This window comes from Petromyzon marinus, unplaced genomic scaffold (assembly GCF_048934315.1).
Source record: "Petromyzon marinus isolate PM22_M1 ecotype Great Lakes invasive population unplaced genomic scaffold, UKy_Petmar_22M1.pri1.0 PM_Scaffold_199, whole genome shotgun sequence".
Classification (NCBI taxonomy): domain Eukaryota; kingdom Metazoa; phylum Chordata; class Hyperoartia; order Petromyzontiformes; family Petromyzontidae; genus Petromyzon; species Petromyzon marinus.
The window spans coordinates 76,704-97,493 of record NW_027423167.1 but is presented as its reverse complement, the minus strand read 5'-3'; the positions used below and the strand labels follow the sequence as shown (position 1 = coordinate 97,493).

The window sequence follows — 20,790 nt, the reverse complement described above, 5'->3', positions numbered from 1 at the left end:
TGGGTAGGGGGTGGGTGGGTGGCCATGTTGGGTAGGTGGTGGGTGGCCTTGTTGTGTAGGGTGTTGGTGGGTAGCCATGTTGGGTAGGGGGTGGGTGGCCATGTTGGGTAGGTGGTGGGTGGCCATGTTGGGTAGGGTGTTGGTGGGTGGCCATGTTGAATAGGGGGTTGGTGGCCATGTTGGGTAGGGTGTTGGTGGGTGGCCATGTTGAATAGGGGGTTGGTGGGGTTAAAGTGCAAAAAAAATGGAGACGTCTCCGTGTAGTTCCAAAGGTTTGTACAAAAACGAGTTTATTCTATAATTTACAAAAAAACAGCGAACGTTTAGACAGCCTTAGTCTACACAGAGAGACGCGACCATTGTGAACCTGTAGTTATTATTATTATTAGTGGGTGGGTGGTAAGTGAGTGGGTGGGTGGGTGAGTGAGTGAGTGGGTGAGTGGGTGGGTGGGTGGGTGAGTGAGTGGGTGAGTGGGTGGGTAAGTGAGTGAGTGGGTGGGTGAGTGGGTGGTGAGTGGTGAGTGAGTGGGTGGGTGGGTGGGTGAGTGGGTAGGTGGGTGAGTGGGTAGGTGGGTAGGTGGGTGGGTGGGTGAGTGGGTGGTGAGTGAGTGAGTGGGTGGGTGGGTGAGTGGATGGGTGGGTGAGTGAGTGAGTGGTGAGTGAGTGGGTGGGTAGGTGGGTGAGTGGGTGAGTGAGTGGGTGAGTGAGTGGGTGGGTGAGTGGGTGGGTGAGTGGGTGGGTGAGTGAGTGACTGAGTGGGTGGGTGAGTGAGTAAGTGGGTGAGAGAGTGGGTGGGTGAGTGAGTGAGTGGGTGAGTGAGTGGGTGGGTGAGTGAGTGGGTGGGTGAGTGAGTGACTGAGTGGGTGGGTGAGTGAGTGGGTGAGTGAGTGAGTGGGTGAGTGAGTGGGTGGGTGAGTGAGTAAGTGGGTGAGAGAGTGGGTGGGTGAGTGAGTGAGTGAGTGGGTGAGTGAGTGGGTGGGTGAGTGAGTGGGTGGGTGAGTGAGTGACTGAGTGGGTGGGTGAGTGAGTGGGTGAGTGAGTGAGTGGTGAGTGAGTGGTGAGTGAGTGTTACGAGTGAGTGGTGAGTGAGTGGTGAGTGAGTGGTGAGTGTTACGAGTGAGTGGTGAGCGATTCGGTGAGCCAGTGAGGAGGCTTTTGCCCCAAGCTGGTGAGGAGCGTGAGGAGGTGAGCGTTGGACTGTGCATAGTAACGCTCCAGATAGCGACGAGCCTGTTGACACACACACAGAGAGATACACAGTGATACACAGATACAGTGATACACACACACACAGAGAGACACACAGTGACACACACACAGTGACACACACAGTGACACACACACAGTGATACACAGTGACACACAGTGATACACAGATACAGTGATACACACACACACAGAGAGACACACAGTGACACACACACAGTGACACACACAGTGACACACACACAGTGATACACACACACACAGTGACACACACAGTGACACATACAGTGACACACAGAGATACACACACAGTGATACACAGATACAGTGATACACACACAGAGATACACACAGAGAGATACACACACACAGTGATACACACAGAGATACACACAGTGAGATACACACACAGAGATACACACAGAGATACACACACAGAGATACACACAGACACACAGAGATATACACACACAGTGACACACAGTGATACACACACAGTGATACACACACAGAAATACACACACAGTGATACACACACAGAGATACACACATAGTGATACACACACAGTGATACACACAGACAGTGATACACACACACAGTGATACACACAGTGATACACACACAGTGATACACACACATTGACACACACACACAGTGACACACACACAGTGATACACACACATTGACACACACACACAGTGATACACACACAGTGACACACACAGTGACACACACACAGTGATACACACACACACAGTGACACACACAGTGACACATACAGTGACACACAGAGATACACACACAGTGACACACACACAGTGACACACACACAGTGACACACACACAGTGACACACACACAGTGACACACACAGTGACACACACAGTGATACACACAGTGACACACACACAGTGATACACACACAGTGATACACACACAGTGATACACACACAGTGATACACACACAGTGATACACACACAGTGATACACACACACAGTGATACACACACAGTGATACACACACAGTGATACACACACAGTGATACACACAGTGATACACACACAGAGATACACACACAGTGATACACACAGTGATACACACACAGTGATACACACACACAGAGACACACACACAGTGATACACACAGTGATACACACACAGTGATACACACACAGTGATACACACACAGTGATACACACACACAGTGATACACACACACAGTGATACACACACAGTGACACACACACAGTGATACACACACAGTGATACACACACAGTGATACACACAGTGATACACACACAGTGACACACACAGTGACACACAGTGATACACACACAGACACAGTGACACACACACACAGTGACACACACACACAGTGACACACACACACACACAGTGACACACACACACAGTGACACACACACACAGTGACACACAGATACACACACACACAGTGACACACACAGTGACACACAGTGACACACACAGTGACACACACAGTGACACACACAGTCACACAGTCACACACACAGTCACAGACACACACAGTCACAGACACACACAGTCACACAGTCACACACACAGTCACAGACACACACACACACACAGTCACAGACACACACAGACACACACACACATACAGTCACACACACAGACACACACACACAGTCACACACACAGACACACACACAGTCACACACACACACAGTGACACACAGTGACACACACAGACACACACACACACAGAAACACACACACAGTGACACACACACACAGTGACACACAGTGACACACACAGACACACACACAGTGACACACACACAGACACAGACACACAGACACACACACAGACACACACACACAGTCACACACAGACACACACACAGACACAGACACACACACAGAGACAGAGAGACAGAGTTAAAAGAGAGAGTTAAAAGGGAGAGTTAAAAGTGAGAGTTAAAAGTGAGAGTTAAAAGAGAGAGTTAAAAGTGAGAGTTAAAAGAGAGAGTTAAAAGTGAGAGTTAAAAGTGAGAGTTAAAAGTGAGAGTTAAAAGAGAGAGTTAAAAGGGAGAGTTAAAAGTGAGAGTTAAAAGTGAGAGTTAAAAGAGAGAGTTAAAAGTGAGAGTTAAAAGAGAGAGTTAAAAGTGAGAGTTAAAAGTGAGAGTTAAAAGTGAGAGTTAAAAGAGAGAGTTAAAAGAGAGAGTTAAAAGTGAGAGTTAAAAGTGAGAGTTAAAAGTGAGAGTTAAAAGAGAGAGTTAAAAGAGAGAGTTAAAAGGGAGAGTTAAAAGTGAGAGTTAAAAGTGAGAGTTAAAAGTGAGAGTTAAAAGAGAGAGTTAAAAGTGAGAGTTAAAAGTGAGAGTTAAAAGTGAGAGTTAAAAGTGAGAGTTAAAAGTGAGAGTTAAAAGTGAGAGTTAAAAGTGGAGAGTTAAAAGTGAGAGTTAAAAGTGAGAGTTAAAAGTGAGAGTTAAAAGTGAGAGTTAAAAGTGAGAGTTAAAAGTGAGAGTTAAAAGGGAGAGAGTTAAAAGTGAGAGTTAAAAGTGAGAGTTAAAAGTGGAGAGTTAAAAGTGGAGAGTTAAAAGTGAGAGTTAAAAGAGAGAGTTAAAAGTGAGAGTTAAAAGTGAGAGTTAAAAGTGAGAGTTAAAAGTGAGAGTTAAAAGTGAGAGTTAAAAGTGAGAGTTAAAAGTGAGAGTTAAAAGTGAGAGTTAAAAGTGAGAGTTAAAAGTGAGAGTTAAAAGTGAGAGTTAAAAGTGAGAGTTAAAAGTGAGAGTTAAAAGAGAGAGTTAAAAGAGAGAGTTAAAAGTGAGAGTTAAAAGAGAGAGTTAAAAGTGGAGAGTTAAAAGTGAGAGTTAAAAGTGAGAGTTAAAAGTGAGAGTTAAAAGTGAGAGTTAAAAGTGAGAGTTAAAAGTGGAGAGTTAAAAGTGAGAGTTAAAAGTGAGAGTTAAAAGTGAGAGTTAAAAGTGAGAGTTAAAAGTGAGAGTTAAAAGTGAGAGTTAAAAGTGAGAGTTAAAAGTGAGAGTTAAAAGAGAGAGTTAAAAGAGAGAGTTAAAAGTGAGAGTTAAAAGAGAGAGTTAAAAGAGAGAGTTAAAAGTGAGAGTTAAAAGAGAGAGTTAAAAGTGAGAGTTAAAAGTGAGAGTTAAAAGTGAGAGTTAAAAGAGAGAGTTAAAAGTGAGAGTTAAAAGTGAGAGTTAAAAGAGAGAGTTAAAAGTGAGAGTTAAAAGAGAGAGTTAAAAGTGAGAGTTAAAAGTGAGAGTTAAAAGTGAGAGTTAAAAGTGAGAGTTAAAAGAGAGAGTTAAAAGTGAGAGTTAAAAGTGAGAGTTAAAAGTGAGAGTTAAAAGTGAGAGTTAAAAGAGAGAGTTAAAAGTGAGAGTTAAAAGGGAGAGTTAAAAGTGAGAGTTAAAAGTGCGAGTTAAAAGTGAGAGTTAAAAGTGAGAGTTAAAAGTGAGAGTTAAAAGTGAGAGTTAAAAGTGAGAGTTAAAAGTGAGAGTTAAAAGAGAGAGTTAAAAGTGAGAGTTAAAAGTGAGAGTTAAAAGTGAGAGTTAAAAGAGAGAGTTAAAAGTGAGAGTTAAAAGTGAGAGTTAAAAGTGAGAGTTAAAAGGGAGAGTTAAAAGAGAGAGTTAAAAGTGAGAGTTAAAAGTGAGAGTTAAAAGTGAGAGTTAAAAGAGAGAGTTAAAAGAGAGAGTTAAAAGAGAGAGTTAAAAGTGAGAGTTAAAAGTGAGAGTTAAAAGTGAGAGTTAAAAGTGAGAGTTAAAAGTGAGAGTTAAAAGAGAGAGTTAAAAGTGAGAGTTAAAAGTGAGAGTTAAAAGTGAGAGAGTTAAAAGAGAGAGTTAAAAGAGAGAGTTAAAAGTGAGAGTTAAAAGTGAGAGTTAAAAGAGAGAGTTAAAAGTGAGAGTTAAAAGTGAGAGTTAAAAGAGAGTTAAAAGTGAGAGTTAAAAGTGAGAGTTAAAAGTGGAGAGTTAAAAGTGAGAGTTAAAAGTGAGAGTTAAAAGTGAGAGTTAAAAGTGAGAGTTAAAAGTGAGAGTTAAAAGTGAGAGTTAAAAGTGAGAGTTAAAAGAGAGAGTTAAAAGTGAGAGTTAAAAGAGAGAGTTAAAAGTGAGAGTTAAAAGTGAGAGAGTTAAAAGTGAGAGTTAAAAGTGAGAGTTAAAAGTGAGAGTTAAAAGTGAGAGTTAAAAGAGAGAGTTAAAAGAGAGAGTTAAAAGTGAGAGAGTTAAAAGTGAGAGTTAAAAGTGAGAGTTAAAAGTGAGAGTTAAAAGTGAGAGTTAAAAGAGAGAGTTAAAAGTGAGAGTTAAAAGGGAGAGTTAAAAGAGAGAGTTAAAAGTGAGAGTTAAAAGTGAGAGTTAAAAGTGAGAGTTAAAAGTGAGAGTTAAAAGTGAGAGTTAAAAGTGAGAGTTAAAAGTGAGAGTTAAAAGTGAGAGTTAAAAGTGAGAGTTAAAAGTGAGAGTTAAAAGTGAGAGTTAAAAGAGAGAGTTAAAAGTGGAGAGTTAAAAGAGAGAGTTAAAAGTGAGAGTTAAAAGTGAGAGTTAAAAGTGGAGAGTTAAAAGAGAGAGTTAAAAGTGAGAGTTAAAAGTGAGAGTTAAAAGAGAGAGTTAAAAGTGAGAGTTAAAAGTGAGAGTTAAAAGTGAGAGTTAAAAGTGAGAGTTAAAAGTGAGAGTTAAAAGTGAGAGTTAAAAGAGAGAGTTAAAAGGGAGAGTTAAAAGGGAGAGTTAAAAGTGAGAGTTAAAAGTGAGAGTTAAAAGTGAGAGCTAAAAGTGAGAGTTAAAAGTGAGAGTTAAAAGTGAGAGTTAAAAGTGAGAGTTAAAAGTGAGAGTTAAAAGTGAGAGTTAAAAGTGAGATTTAAAAGTGAGAGTTAAAAGTGAGAGTTAAAAGTGAGAGTTAAAAGAGAGAGTTAAAAGTGAGAGTTAAAAGAGAGAGTTAAAAGTGAGAGTTAAAAGTGAGAGTTAAAAGTGAGAGTTAAAAGTGAGAGTTAAAAGTGAGAGTTAAAAGTGAGAGTTAAAAGTGAGAGTTAAAAGTGAGAGTTAAAAGTGAGAGTTAAAAGTGAGAGTTAAAAGTGAGAGTTAAAAGTGAGAGTTAAAAGTGAGAGTTAAAAGTGAGAGTTAAAAGTGAGAGTTAAAAGTGAGAGTTAAAAGTGAGAGTTAAAAGTGAGAGTTAAAAGTGAGAGTTAAAAGTGAGAGTTAAAAGTGAGAGTTAAAAGTGAGAGTTAAAAGGGAGAGTTAAAAGTGAGAGTTAAAAGTGAGAGTTAAAAGTGAGAGTTAAAAGTGAGAGTTAAAAGTGAGAGTTAAAAGTGAGAGTTAAAAGTGAGAGTTAAAAGAGAGAGTTAAAAGTGAGAGTTAAAAGTGAGAGTTAAAAGTGAGAGTTAAAAGTGAGAGTTAAAAGTGAGAGTTAAAAGTGAGAGTTAAAAGTGAGAGTTAAAAGTGAGAGTTAAAAGTGAGAGTTAAAAGAGAGAGTTAAAAGTGAGAGTTAAAAGTGAGAGTTAAAAGTGAGATTTAAAAGTGAGAGTTAAAAGTGAGAGTTAAAAGGGAGAGAGTTAAAAGTGAGAGTTAAAAGTGAGAGTTAAAAGTGAGAGTTAAAAGTGAGAGTTAAAAGTGAGAGTTAAAAGTGAGAGTTAAAAGTGAGAGTTAAAAGTGAGAGTTAAAAGAGAGAGTTAAAAGTGAGAGTTAAAAGTGAGAGTTAAAAGTGAGAGTTAAAAGTGAGAGTTAAAAGTGAGAGTTAAAAGTGAGAGTTAAAAGAGAGAGTTAAAAGTGAGAGTTAAAAGTGAGAGTTAAAAGTGAGAGTTAAAAGAGAGAGTTAAAAGTGGAGAGTTAAAAGTGAGAGTTAAAAGTGAGAGTTAAAAGTGAGAGTTAAAAGTGAGAGTTAAAAGTGAGAGTTAAAAGTGAGAGTTAAAAGTGAGAGTTAAATGGGAGAGAGTTAAAAGTGAGAGTTAAAAGTGAGAGTTAAAAGTGAGAGTTAAAAGTGAGAGTTAAAAGTGAGAGTTAAAAGTGAGAGTTAAAAGTGAGAGTTAAAAGAGAGAGTTAAAAGTGAGAGTTAAAAGTGAGAGTTAAAAGTGAGAGTTAAAAGTGAGAGTTAAAAGTGAGAGTTAAAAGTGAGAGTTAAAAGTGAGAGTTAAAAGTGAGAGTTAAAAGGGAGAGAGTTAAAAGTGAGAGTTAAAAGTGAGAGTTAAATGGGAGAGTTAAAAGTGAGAGTTAAAAGTGAGAGTTAAAAGTGAGAGTTAAAAGTGAGAGTTAAAAGTGAGAGTTAAAAGAGAGAGTTAAAAGTGAGAGTTAAAAGTGAGAGTTAAAAGTGAGAGTTAAAAGTGAGAGTTAAAAGTGAGAGTTAAAAGTGAGAGTTAAAAGTGAGAGTTAAAAGTGAGAGTTAAAAGTGAGAGTTAAAAGTGAGAGTTAAAAGTGGAGAGTTAAAAGAGAGAGTTAAAAGAGAGAGTTAAAAGTGAGAGTTAAAAGTGAGAGTTAAAAGTGAGAGTTAAAAGTGAGAGTTAAAAGTGAGAGTTAAAAGAGAAAGTTAAAAGTGAGAGTTAAAAGTGAGAGTTAAAAGTGGAGAGTTAAAAGTGAGAGTTAAAAGTGAGAGTTAAAAGAGAGAGTTAAAAGTGGAGAGTTAAAAGGGAGAGTTAAAAGAGAGAGTTAAAAGTGAGAGTTAAAAGTGAGAGTTAAAAGGGAGAGTTAAAAGAGAGAGTTAAAAGAGAGAGTTAAAAGTGAGAGTTAAAAGTGAGAGTTAAAAGTGAGAGTTAAAAGTGAGAGTTAAAAGTGAGAGTTAAAAGTGAGAGTTAAAAGTGAGAGTTAAAAGTGAGAGTTAAAAGAGAGAGTTAAAAGTGAGAGTTAAAAGAGAGAGTTAAAAGTGAGAGTTAAAAGTGAGAGTTAAAAGTGGAGAGTTAAAAGTGAGAGTTAAAAGTGAGAGTTAAAAGAGAGAGTTAAAAGTGAGAGTTAAAAGTGAGAGTTAAAAGTGAGAGTTAAAAGTGAGAGTTAAAAGAGAGAGTTAAAAGTGAGAGTTAAAAGGGAGAGTTCCCACCCTAGGCTCCATGTCTGGGTAGCTGCGTCCTTTGCTCTTGCCAAGGCAGCGAGATCGTCCACTCTCCGGCAGGAGGACGCACCAGAAGCCCTTCTCAACGTCGTATCTAGGTCCAAACGGCACCACCGCACGACCAAACCGACTTCGCAACCGAACGTCGCACCGACGTCCAAATAGGACGCACCAGATGCCCTTCTCGACGTCGTATCTAGGTCCAAACGGCACCACCGCACGACCAAACCGACATTGAGACCGAAAGTCGTATCTAGGTCCAAACGGCACCACCGCACGACCAAACTGACATCGCGACCGAAAGTCGTATCTAGGTCCAAACGGCACCACCGCACGACCAAACCGACTTCGCAACCGAACGTCGTATCGACGTCCAAATAGGAAGCACCAGAAGCCCTTCTCAACGTGGTATCTAGGTCCAAACGGCACCACCACACGACCAAACCGACATTGAGACCGAACGTTGTATCAACGTCCAAATAGGACGCACCAGAAGCCCATCTCAACGTCGTATCTAGGTCCAAACGGCACCACCGCACGACCAAACCGACTTCGCAACCGAACGTCGCACCGACGTCCAAATAGGACGCACCAGATGCCCTTCTCGACGTCGTATCTAGGTCCAAACGGCACCACCGCACGACCAAACCGACATTGAGACCGAAAGTCGTATCTAGGTCCAAACGGCACCACCGCACGACCAAACTGACATCGCGACCGAAAGTCGTATCTAGGTCCAAACGGCACCACCGCACGACCAAACCGACTTCGCAACCGAACGTCGTATCGACGTCCAAATAGGAAGCACCAGAAGCCCTTCTCAACGTCGTATCTAGGTCCAAACGGCACCACCGCACGACCAAACCGACATTGAGACCGAACGTCGTATCCACGTCCAAACGGCACCTCCACACGACCAAACCGACATTGAGACCGAACGTCGCATCGACGTCCAATTAGGACGAACCAGAAGCCCTTTTCAACTTCGTATCTAGGTCCAAACGGCACCACCGCACGACCAAACCGACTTCACACCCGAACGTCGTATCGACGTCCAAATAGGACGAACCGGAAGCCCTTCTCGACGTCGTATCTAGGTCCAAACGGCACCACCGCACGACCAAACCGACATCGCGACCGAACGTCGTATCTAGGTCCAAACGGCACCACCACACGACCAAACCGACTTCGCACCCGAACGTCGCATCGACGTCCAAATAGGACGTCTGAGTGAGTGGCTGAGAGAGTAGCTGAGTGAGTAGTTGAGTGAGTGAGTAGCTGAGTGAGTGGTTGAGTGAGTGAGTAGCTGAGTGAGTGAGTAGCTGAGTGAGTAGTTGAGTGAGTGAGTAGCTGAGTGAGTGAGTAGCTGAGTGAGTAGCTGAGTGAGTAGCTGAGTGAGTAGCTGAGTGAGTAGCTGAGTGAGTGAGTAGCTGAGTGATTGAGTAGCTGAATGAGTGGGTGAGTGACTGAGTGAGTGGTTGAGTGATTGAGTAGCAAAATGAGTGAGTGACTGAGTGAGTGGTTGAGTGAGTAGCTGAGTGAGTGAGTAGCTGAGTGAGTGAGTAGCTGAGTGATTGAGTAGCTGAATGAGTGAGTGACTGAGTGAGTGGTTGAGTGAGTAGCTGAGTGAGTAGCAGAGTGAGTGAGTAGCTGAGTGAGTGAGTAGCTGAGTGAGTGAGTAGCTGAGTGAGTAAGTAGCTGAGTGAGTAGCTGAGTGAGTGAGTAGCTGAGTGAGTAGCTGAGGGAGTAGCTGAGTGAGTGAGTAGCTGAGTGAGTGAGTGAGTAGCTGAGTGAGTGAGTAGCTGAGTGAGTGAGTGAGTAGCTGAGTGAGTGAGTAGCTGAGTGAGTAGCTGAGTGAGTGAGTAGCTGAGTGACTGAGTGAGTAGCTGAGTGAGTGAGTGAGTAGCTGAGTGAGTGAGTAGCTGAGTGAGTGAGTAGCTGAGTGAGTAGCTGAGTGAGTGAGTAGCTGAGTGAGTGAGTAGCTGAGTGAGTAGCTGAGTGAGTGAGTAGCTGAGTGAGTAGTTGAGTGAGTAAGTAGCTGAGTGAGTGAGTAGTTGAGTGAGTGAGTAGCTGAGTGAGTGAGTAGCTGAGTGAGTAGCTGAGTGAGTGAGTAGCTGAGTGAGTAGCTGAGTGAGTGAGTAGCTGAGTGAGTGAGTGAGTAGCTGAGTGAGTGAGTAGCTGAGTGAGTGAGTAGCTGAGTGAGTGAGTAGCTGAGTGAGTAGCTGAGTGAGTGAGTAGCTGAGTGAGTGAGTGAGTAGCTGAGTGAGTGAGTAGCTGAGTGAGTGAGTAGCTGAGTGAGTAGCTGAGTGAGTGAGTAGCTGAGTGAGTGAGTAGCTGAGTGAGTAGCTGAGTGAGTGAGTAGCTGAGTGAGTAGCTGACTGAATGAGTAGTTGAGTGAGTAGCTGAGTGAGTGAGTAGCTGAGTGAGTAGCTGAGTGAGTGAGTAGCTGAGTGAGTAGCTGAGTGAGTGAGTAGCTGAGTGAGTGAGTGAGCAGCTGAGTGAGTGAGTAGCTGAGTGAGTGAGTAGTTGAGTGAGTAGCTGAGTGAGTAGCTGAGTGAGTGAGTAGCTGAGTGAGTAGCTGACTGAGTGAGTAGTTGAGTGAGTAGCTGACTGATTGAGTAGCTGAGTGAGTAGCTGACTGAGTGAGTAGCTGAGTGAGCAGCTGAGTGAGTGAGTAGCTGACTGATTGAGTAGCTGAGTGAGTAGCTGAGTGAGTGAGTGGCTGAGTGAGTGAGTAGCTGAGTGAGTAGTTGAGTGAGTAAGTAGCTGAGTGAGTGAGTAGTTGAGTGAGTGAGTAGCTGAGTGAGTGAGTAGCTGAGTGAGTAGCTGAGTGAGTAGCTGAGTGAGTAGCTGAGTGATTGAGTAGCTGAATGAGTGAGTGAGTGACTGAGTGAGTGGTTGAGTGAGTGAGTAGCTGAGTGAGTAGCTGAGTGAGTGGGTAGATGAGTGAGTAGCTGAGTGAGTGAGTAGCTGAGTGAGTGAGTAGCTGAGTGATTGAGTAGCTGAGTGAGTGAGTGGTTGAGTGAGTGAGTAGCTGAGTGGGTAGCTGAGTGGGTAGCTGAGTTAGTAGCTGAGTGAGTGGGTAGCTGAGTGAGTAGCTGAATGAGTAGCTGAGTGAGTAGCTGAGTGAGAGACTGAGTGACTGAGTGAGTAGCTGAGTGAGTGGGTAGCTGAGTGAGTATCTGAGTGAGTAGCTGAGTGAGTAGCTGAGTGAGTGGGTAGCTGAGTGAGTAGCTGAGTGAGTAGCTGAGTGAGTGACTGAGTGACTGAGTGAGTAGCTGAGTGAGTGGGTAGCTGAGTGAGTAGCTGAGTGAGTAGCTGAGTGAGTGAGTAGCTGAGTGAGTAGCTGAGTGAGTAGCTGAGTGAGTAGCTGAGTGAGTGACTGAGTGAGTAGCTGAGTGAATGAGTAGCTGAGTGAGTGGGTAGCTGAGTGAGTGGGTAGCTGAGTGAGTAGCTGAGTGAGTAGCTGAGTGAGTGGGTAGCTGAGTGAGTAGCTGAGTGAGTGAGTAGCTGAGTGAGTGAGTAGCTGAGTGAGTAGCTGAGTAAGTAGCTGAGTGAGTGAGTAGCTGAGTGAGTAGCTGAGTGGGTAGCTGAGTGAGTGAGTAGCTGAATGAGTGAGTGACTGAGTGAGTGGCTGAGTGAGTGAGTAGCTGAGTGAGTGAGTAGCTGAGTGGGTGAGTAGCTGAGTGAGTGAGTAGCTGAGTGATTGAGTAGTTGAATGAGTGATTGAGTAGCTGAGTGACTGAGTGAGTGGTTGAGTGAGTGAGTGAGTAGCTGAGTGAGTGGCTGAGTGAGTAGCTGAGTGAGTGAGTAGCTGAGTGAGTGAGTGAGTAGCTGAGTGAGTGAGTAGCTGAGTGAGTGAGTGAGTAGCTGAGTGAGTGAGTAGCTGAGTGAGTAGCTGAGTGAGTGAGTAGCTGAGTGACTGAGTGAGTAGCTGAGTGAGTGAGTGAGTAGCTGAGTGAGTGAGTAGCTGAGTGAGTGAGTAGCTGAGTGAGTAGCTGAGTGAGTGAGTAGCTGAGTGAGTGAGTAGCTGAGTGAGTAGCTGAGTGAGTGAGTAGCTGAGTGAGTAGTTGAGTGAGTAAGTAGCTGAGTGAGTGAGTAGTTGAGTGAGTGAGTAGCTGAGTGAGTGAGTAGCTGAGTGAGTAGCTGAGTGAGTGAGTAGCTGAGTGAGTAGCTGAGTGAGTGAGTAGCTGAGTGAGTGAGTGAGTAGCTGAGTGAGTGAGTAGCTGAGTGAGTGAGTAGCTGAGTGAGTGAGTAGCTGAGTGAGTAGCTGAGTGAGTGAGTAGCTGAGTGAGTGAGTGAGTAGCTGAGTGAGTGAGTAGCTGAGTGAGTGAGTAGCTGAGTGAGTAGCTGAGTGAGTGAGTAGCTGAGTGAGTGAGTAGCTGAGTGAGTAGCTGAGTGAGTGAGTAGCTGAGTGAGTAGCTGACTGAATGAGTAGTTGAGTGAGTAGCTGAGTGAGTGAGTAGCTGAGTGAGTAGCTGAGTGAGTGAGTAGCTGAGTGAGTAGCTGAGTGAGTGAGTAGCTGAGTGAGTGAGTGAGCAGCTGAGTGAGTGAGTAGCTGAGTGAGTGAGTGAGTAGTTGAGTGAGTAGCTGAGTGAGTGAGTAGTTGAGTGAGTAGCTGAGTGAGTGAGTAGCTGAGTGAGTAGCTGACTGAGTGAGTAGTTGAGTGAGTAGCTGACTGATTGAGTAGCTGAGTGAGTAGCTGACTGAGTGAGTAGCTGAGTGAGCAGCTGAGTGAGTGAGTAGCTGACTGATTGAGTAGCTGAATGAGTAGCTGAGTGAGTGAGTGGCTGAGTGAGTGAGTAGCTGAGTGAGTAGTTGAGTGAGTGAGTAGCTGAGTGAGTGAGTAGCTGAGTGAGTAGTTGAGTGAGTGAGTAGCTGAGTGAGTAGCTGAGTGATTGAGTAGCTGAATGAGTGAGTGAGTGACTGAGTGAGTGGTTGAGTGAGTGAGTAGCTGAGTGAGTAGTTGAGTGAGTGAGTAGCTGAGTGAGTGAGTAGCTGAGTGAGTAGCTGAGTGAGTAGCTGAGTGAGTAGCTGAGTGATTGAGTAGCTGAATGAGTGAGTGAGTGACTGAGTGAGTGGTTGAGTGAGTGAGTAGCTGAGTGAGTAGCTGAGTGAGTGGGTAGATGAGTGAGTAGCTGAGTGAGTGAGTAGCTGAGTGAGTGAGTAGCTGAGTGATTGAGTAGCTGAGTGAGTGAGTGGTTGAGTGAGTGAGTAGCTGAGTGGGTAGCTGAGTGGGTAGCTGAGTTAGTAGCTGAGTGAGTAGCTGAGTGAGTAGCTGAGTGAGTGGGTAGCTGAGTGAGTAGCTGAATGAGTAGCTGAGTGAGTAGCTGAGTGAGAGACTGAGTGACTGAGTGAGTAGCTGAGTGAGTGGGTAGCTGAGTGAGTATCTGAGTGAGTAGCTGAGTGAGTAGCTGAGTGAGTGGGTAGCTGAGTGAGTAGCTGAGTGAGTAGCTGAGTGAGTGACTGAGTGACTGAGTGAGTAGCTGAGTGAGTGGGTAGCTGAGTGAGTAGCTGAGTGAGTAGCTGAGTGAGTGAGTAGCTGAGTGAGTAGCTGAGTGAGTAGCTGAGTGAGTAGCTGAGTGAGTGACTGAGTGAGTAGCTGAGTGAATGAGTAGCTGAGTGAGTGGGTAGCTGAGTGAGTGGGTAGCTGAGTGAGTAGCTGAGTGAGTAGCTGAGTGAGTGGGTAGCTGAGTGAGTAGCTGAGTGAGTGAGTAGCTGAGTGAGTGAGTAGCTGAGTGAGTAGCTGAGTAAGTAGCTGAGTGAGTGAGTAGCTGAGTGAGTAGCTGAGTGGGTAGCTGAGTGAGTGAGTAGCTGAATGAGTGAGTGACTGAGTGAGTGGCTGAGTGAGTGAGTAGCTGAGTGAGTGAGTAGCTGAGTGGGTGAGTAGCTGAGTGAGTGAGTAGCTGAGTGATTGAGTAGTTGAATGAGTGATTGAGTAGCTGAGTGACTGAGTGAGTGGTTGAGTGAGTGAGTGAGTAGCTGAGTGAGTGGCTGAGTGAGTAGCTGAGTGAGTGAGTAGCTGAGTGAGTGAGTGAGTAGCTGAGTGAGTGAGTAGCTGAGTGAGTGAGTGAGTAGCTGAGTGAGTGAGTAGCTGAGTGAGTAGCTGAGTGAGTGAGTAGCTGAGTGACTGAGTGAGTAGCTGAGTGAGTGAGTGAGTAGCTGAGTGAGTGAGTAGCTGAGTGAGTGAGTAGCTGAGTGAGTAGCTGAGTGAGTGAGTAGCTGAGTGAGTGAGTAGCTGAGTGAGTAGCTGAGTGAGTGAGTAGCTGAGTGAGTAGCTGACTGAATGAGTAGTTGAGTGAGTAGCTGAGTGAGTGAGTAGCTGAGTGAGTAGCTGAGTGAGTGAGTAGCTGAGTGAGTAGCTGAGTGAGTGAGTAGCTGAGTGAGTGAGTGAGTAGCTGAGTGAGTGAGTAGCTGAGTGAGTGAGTAGCTGAGTGAGTGAGTAGCTGAGTGAGTAGCTGAGTGAGTGAGTAGCTGAGTGAGTGAGTGAGTAGCTGAGTGAGTGAGTAGCTGAGTGAGTGAGTAGCTGAGTGAGTAGCTGAGTGAGTGAGTAGCTGAGTGAGTGAGTAGCTGAGTGAGTAGCTGAGTGAGTGAGTAGCTGAGTGAGTAGCTGACTGAATGAGTAGTTGAGTGAGTAGCTGAGTGAGTGAGTAGCTGAGTGAGTAGCTGAGTGAGTGAGTAGCTGAGTGAGTAGCTGAGTGAGTGAGTAGCTGAGTGAGTGAGTGAGCAGCTGAGTGAGTGAGTAGCTGAGTGAGTGAGTGAGTAGTTGAGTGAGTAGCTGAGTGAGTGAGTAGTTGAGTGAGTAGCTGAGTGAGTGAGTAGCTGAGTGAGTAGCTGACTGAGTGAGTAGTTGAGTGAGTAGCTGACTGATTGAGTAGCTGAGTGAGTAGCTGACTGAGTGAGTAGCTGAGTGAGCAGCTGAGTGAGTGAGTAGCTGACTGATTGAGTAGCTGAATGAGTAGCTGAGTGAGTGAGTGGCTGAGTGAGTGAGTAGCTGAGTGAGTAGTTGAGTGAGTAAGTAGCTGAGTGAGTGAGTAGTTGAGTGAGTGAGTAGCTGAGTGAGTAGCTGAGTGAGTAGCTGAGTGAGTAGCTGAGTGATTGAGTAGCTGAATGAGTGAGTGAGTGACTGAGTGAGTGGTTGAGTGAGTGGTTGAGTGAGTGAGTAGCTGAGTGAGTAGCTGAGTGAGTGGGTAGATGAGTGAGTAGCTGAGTGAGTGAGTAGCTGAGTGAGTGAGTAGCTGAGTGATTGAGTAGCTGAGTGAGTGAGTGGTTGAGTGAGTGAGTAGCTGAGTGGGTAGCTGAGTGGGTAGCTGAGTTAGTAGCTGAGTGAGTAGCTGAGTGAGTAGCTGAGTGAGTGGGTAGCTGAGTGAGTAGCTGAATGAGTAGCTGAGTGAGTAGCTGAGTGAGAGACTGAGTGACTGAGTGAGTAGCTGAGTGAGTGGGTAGCTGAGTGAGTATCTGAGTGAGTAGCTGAGTGAGTAGCTGAGTGAGTGGGTAGCTGAGTGAGTAGCTGAGTGAGTAGCTGAGTGAGTGACTGAGTGACTGAGTGAGTAGATGAGTGAGTGGGTAGCTGAGTGAGTAGCTGAGTGAGTAGCTGAGTGAGTGAGTAGCTGAGTGAGTAGCTGAGTGAGTAGCTGAGTGAGTAGCTGAGTGAGTGACTGAGTGAGTAGCTGAGTGAATGAGTAGCTGAGTGAGTGGGTAGCTGAGTGAGTGGGTAGCTGAGTGAGTAGCTGAGTGAGTAGCTGAGTGAGTGGGTAGCTGAGTGAGTAGCTGAGTGAGTAGCTGAGTGAGTGAGTAGCTGAGTGAGTAGCTGAGTAAGTAGCTGAGTGAGTGAGTAGCTGAGTGAGTAGCTGAGTGGGTAGCTGAGTGAGTGAGTAGCTGAATGAGTGAGTGACTGAGTGAGTGGCTGAGTGAGTGAGTAGCTGAGTGAGTGAGTAGCTGAGTGGGTGAGTAGCTGAGTGAGTGAGTAGCTGAGTGATTGAGTAGTTGAATGAGTGATTGAGTAGCTGAGTGACTGAGTGAGTGGTTGAGTGAGTGAGTGAGTAGCTGAGTGAGTGGCTGAGTGAGTAGCTGAGTGAGTGAGTAGCTGAGTGAGTGGGTAGCTGAGTGAGTAGCTGAGTGAGTGACTGAGTGACTGAGTGAGTAGCTGAGTGAGTGACTGAGTGACTGAGTGAGTAGCTGAGTGAGTAGCTGAGTGAGTAGCTGAGTGAGTAGCTGAGTGAGTGAGTAGCTGAGTGAGTAGCTGAGTGAGTGAGTGGTTGAGTGAGTAGCTGAGTGAGTAGCTGAGTGAGTAGCTGAGTGAGTGAGTAGCTGAGTGAGTGAGTAGCTGAGTGAGTGGCTGAGTGGGTAGCTGAGTGAGTGGGTAGCTGAGTGAGTAGCTGAGTGAGTGAGTAGCTGAGTGAGTGAGTAGCTGAGTGATTGAGTAGCTGAATGAATGAGTGAATGACTGAGTGAGTAGCTGAGTGAGTGAGTAGCTGAGTGAGTAGCTGACTGAATGAGTAGTTGAGTGAGTAGCTGAGTGAGTGAGTAGCTGAGTGAGTAGCTGAGTGAGTGAGTAGCTGAGTGAGTAGCTGACTGAATGAGTAGTTGAGTGAGTAGCTGAGTGAGTGAGTAGCTGAGTGAGTAGCTGAGTGAGTGAGTAGCTGAGTGAGTAGCTGAGTGAGTGAGTAGCTGAGTGAGCAGGTGAGTGAGTAGCTGAGTGAGTGAGTGAGTAGTTGAGTGAGTAGCTGAGTGAGTGAGTAGTTGAGTGAGTAGCTGAGTGAGTGAGTAGCTGAGTAGCTGACTGAGTGAGTAGTTGAGTGAGTAGCTGAGTGAGTGAGTAGCTGAGTGAGTAGCTGAGTGAGTGAGTAGCTGAGTGAGTAGCTGAGTGAGTGAGTAGCTGAGTGAGTAGCTGAGTGAGTGAGTAGTTGAGTGAGTAGCTGACTGAGTGAGTAGCTGAGTGAGTAGCTGAGTGAGTGAATAGCTGAGTGAGTGAGTGGCTGAGTGAGTAGCTGACTGAGTGAGTAGCTGAGTGAGTAGCTGAGTGAATGAGTAGCTGACTGATTGAGTAGCTGAGTGAGTAGCTGAGTGAATGAGTGGCTGAGTGAGTGAGTAGCTGAGTGAGTAGTTGAGTGAGTGAGTAGCTGAGTGAGTGAGTAGTTGAGTGAGTGAGTAGCTGAGTGAGTAGCTGAGTGAGTAGCTGAGTGAGTAGCTGAGTGAGTAGCTGAGTGAGTAGCTGAGTGATTGAGTAGCTGAATGAGTGAGTGAGTGACTGAGTGAGTGGTTGAGTGAGTGAGTAGCTGAGTGAGTAGCTGAGTGAGTGGGTAGATGAGTGAGTAGCTGAGTGAGTGAGTAGCTGAGTGAGTGAGTAGCTGAGTGATTGAGTAGCTGAATGAGTGAGTGACTGAGTGAGTGGTTGAGTGAGTGAGTAGCTGAGTGGGTAGCTGAGTGGGTAGCTGAGTTAGTAGCTGAGTGAGTAGCTGAGTGAGTAGCTGAGTGAGTGGGTAGCTGAGTGAGTAGCTGAGTGAGTAGCTGAGTGAGAGACTGAGTGACTGAGTGAGTAGCTGAGTGAGTGGGTAGCTGAGTGAGTATCTGAGTGAGTAGCTGAGTGAGTAGCTGAGTGAGTGAGTAGCTGAGTGAGTAGCTGAGTGAGTAGCTGAGTGAGTGACTGAGTGACTGAGTGAGTAGCTGAGTGAGTGGGTAGCTGAGTGAGTAGCTGAGTGAGTAGCTGAGTGAGTGAGTAGCTGAGTGAGTAGCTGAGTGAGTAGATGAGTGAGTAGCTGAGTGAGTGACTGAGTGACTGAGTGAGTAGCTGAGTGAATGAGTAGCTGAGTGAGTGGGTAGCTGAGTGAGTGGGTAGCTGAGTGAGTAGCTGAGTGAGTAGCTGAGTGAGTAGCTGAGTGAGTGGGTAGCTGAGTGAGTGAGTAGCTGAGTGAGTGAGTAGCTGAGTGAGTAGCTGAGTAAGTAGCTGAGTGAGTGAGTAGCTGAGTGAGTAGCTGAGTGGGTAGCTGAGTGAGTAGCTGAATGAGTGAGTGACTGAGTGAGTGGCTGAGTGAGTGAGTAGCTGAGTGAGTGAGTAGCTGAGTGAGTGAGTAGCTGAGTGATTGAGTAGTTGAATGAGTGATTGAGTAGCTGAGTGAGTGAGTGACTGAGTGAGTGGTTGAGTGAGTGAGTGAGTAGCTGAGTGAGTGGCTGAGTGAGTAGCTGAGTGAGTGAGTAGCTGAGTGAGTGGGTAGCTGAGTGAGTAGCTGAGTGAGTGACTGAGTGAGTAGCTGAGTGAGTGACTGAGTGACTGAGTGAGTAGCTGAGTGAGTAGCTGAGTGAGTAGCTGAGTGAGTAGCTGAGTGAGTGAGTAGCTGAGTGAGTAGCTGAGTGAGTGAGTGGTTGAGTGAGTAGCTGAGTGAGTAGCTGAGTGAGTAGCTGAGTGAGTGAGTAGCTGAGTGAGTGAGTAGCTGAGTAAGTGGCTGAGTGGGTAGCTGAGTGAGTGGGTAGCTGAGTGAGTAGCTGAGTGAGTGAGTAGCTGAGTGAGTGAGTAGCTGAGTGATTGAGTAGCTGAATGAATGAGTGAATGACTGAGTGAGTAGCTGAGTGAGTGAGTAGCTGAGTGAGTAGCTGACTGAATGAGTAGTTGAGTGAGTAGCTGAGTGAGTGAGTAGCTGAGTGAGTGGCTGAGTGGGTAGCTGAGTGAGTGGTTAGCTGAGTGAGTAGCTGAGTGAGTGAGTAGCTGAGTGATTGAGAAGCTGAATGAATGAGTGAATGACTGAGTGAGTGGTTGAGTGAGTGAGTAGCTGAGTGAGTGAGTAGCTGAGTGAGTGGCTGAGTGAGTAGCTGAGTGAGTGAGTAGCTGAGTGAGTGAGTGAGTAGCTGAGTGAGTGAGTAGCTGAGTGAGTGAGTAGCTGAGTGAGTGACTGAGTGACTGAGTGAGTAGCTGAGTGAGTAGCTGAGTGAGTAGCTGAGTGAGTAGCTGAGTGAGTGGCTGAGTGAGTAGCTGAGTGAGTAGCTGAGTGAGTGGGTAGCTGAGTGAGTAGCTGAGTGAGTAGCTGAGTGAGTAGCTGAGTGAGTAGTTGAGTGCGTAGCTGAGTGAGTGAGTAGCTGAGTGATTGAGTAGCTGAGTGACTGAGTGAGTAGCTGAGTGAGTGGGTAGCTGAGTGAGTGGGTAGCTGAGTGAGTGGCTGAGTGAGTGGCTGAGTGAGTAGCTGAGTGAGTGGGTAGCTGAGTGAGTAGTTGAGTGGGTAAGTGAGTAGTTGAGTGGGTAGCTGAGTGAGTGAGTGACTGAGTGAGTAGCTGAGTGAGTGGGTAGCTGAGTGAGTAGCTGAGTGAGTAGCTGAGTGAGTAGCTGAGTGAGTAGCTGAGTGAGTGAGTAGCCAAATGAGTGAGTGAGTAGCTGAGTGAGTAGCTGAGTGAGTAGCTGAGTGAGTGAGTGGCTGAGGGAGTGGCTGAGTGAGTGAGTGGATGAGTGAGTGGGTGAGTGAGTGAGTAGCTGAGTGAGTAGCTGAGTGAGTGAGTAGCTGAGTGAGTAGCTGAGTGAGTGAGTAGCTGAGTGAGTAGCTGAGTGAGTAGCTGAGTGAGTAGCTGAGTGAGTAGCTGAGTGAGTGAGTAGCTCACTTGAGTAAGGTGCTGTAATCCAGGATGGGAGTTAAGCCGAGGAACTTCTGCAGCGTGGACATCAGAGAGACGGGATCTCGACGCAGCTCCATCCCGTCTAAGATCAACAGCTGAGACACAGAGTGAGTGAGTGGGTGAGTGGGTGAGTGAGTGAGTGGGTGAGTGAGAGGGTGAGTGAGTGGGTGAGTGAGTGGGTGAGTGAGTGGGTGAGTGAGTGAGTGGGTGAGTGGGTGAGTGAGTGAGTGGGTGAGTGAGAGGGTGAGTGAGTGGGTGAGTGAGTGGGTGAGTGAGTGGGTGAGTGAGTGGGTGGGTGAGTGAGTGGGTGAGTGGGTGGGTGAGTGGGTGAGTGAGTGAGTGGATGAGTGAGTGGGTGAGTGGGTGGGTGAGTGAGTGGGTGAGTGGGTGAGTGAGTGAGTGGGTGCGTGGGTGAGTGAGTGGGTGAGTGGGTGAGTGAGTGGGTGAGTGGGTGGGTGAGTGAGTGGGTGAGTGGGTGAGTGAGTGAGTGAGTGGGTGAGTGGGTGAGTGAGTGGGTGAGTGAGTGAGTGAGTGGGTGAGTGAGTGAGTGGGTGGGTGAGTGAGTGTGTGAGTGGGTGAGTGAGTGAGTGAGTGGGTGGGTGGGTGAGTGAGTGAGTGAGTGGATGAGTGAGTGGGTGAGTGGGTGGGTGAGTGAGTGGGTGAGTGGGTGAGTGAGTGAGTGGGTGCGTGGGTGAGTGAGTGGGTGAGTGGGTGAGTGAGTGAGTGAGTGAGTGGGTGAGTGAGTGAGTGGGTGAGTGAGTGGGTGAGTGGGTGGGTGAGTGAGTGGGTGAGTGGGTGAGTGAGTGAGTGAGTGGGTGAGTGGGTGAGTGAGTGGGTGAGTGAGTGAGTGAGTGGGTGAGTGAGTGGGTGGGTGAGTGAGTGTGTGAGTGGGTGAGTGAGTGAGTGAGTGAGTGAGTGGATGAGTGAGTGGGTGAGTGGGTGAGTGAGTGAGTGGGTGGGTGGGTGAGTGAGTGGG

At 46.0% G+C, this 20,790-nt stretch overlaps 1 protein-coding gene across 5 annotated transcripts in view; it reads right to left on the bottom strand.

Annotated features, from left to right (window-relative positions):
* Positions 1 to 264: 264 nt before the first annotated feature.
* LOC116937933 (bifunctional heparan sulfate N-deacetylase/N-sulfotransferase 2-like) overlaps positions 265 to 20,790 on the bottom strand; it is a 90,740-nt gene continuing 70,214 nt past the window's right edge. For 4 of the 5 annotated variants that reach the window (XM_076063825.1, XM_076063823.1, XM_076063822.1 and 1 more), the window contains 2 exons: positions 19,800 to 19,909; positions 8,317 to 9,048 (listed from right to left, as the gene is read on the bottom strand). In XM_076063825.1, the coding sequence (XP_075919940.1) occupies positions 8,685 to 9,048; positions 19,800 to 19,909 (474 nt within the window). In that variant the 3' untranslated portion in view covers positions 8,317 to 8,684. The other variant, XM_076063824.1, reaches the window with a different exon arrangement.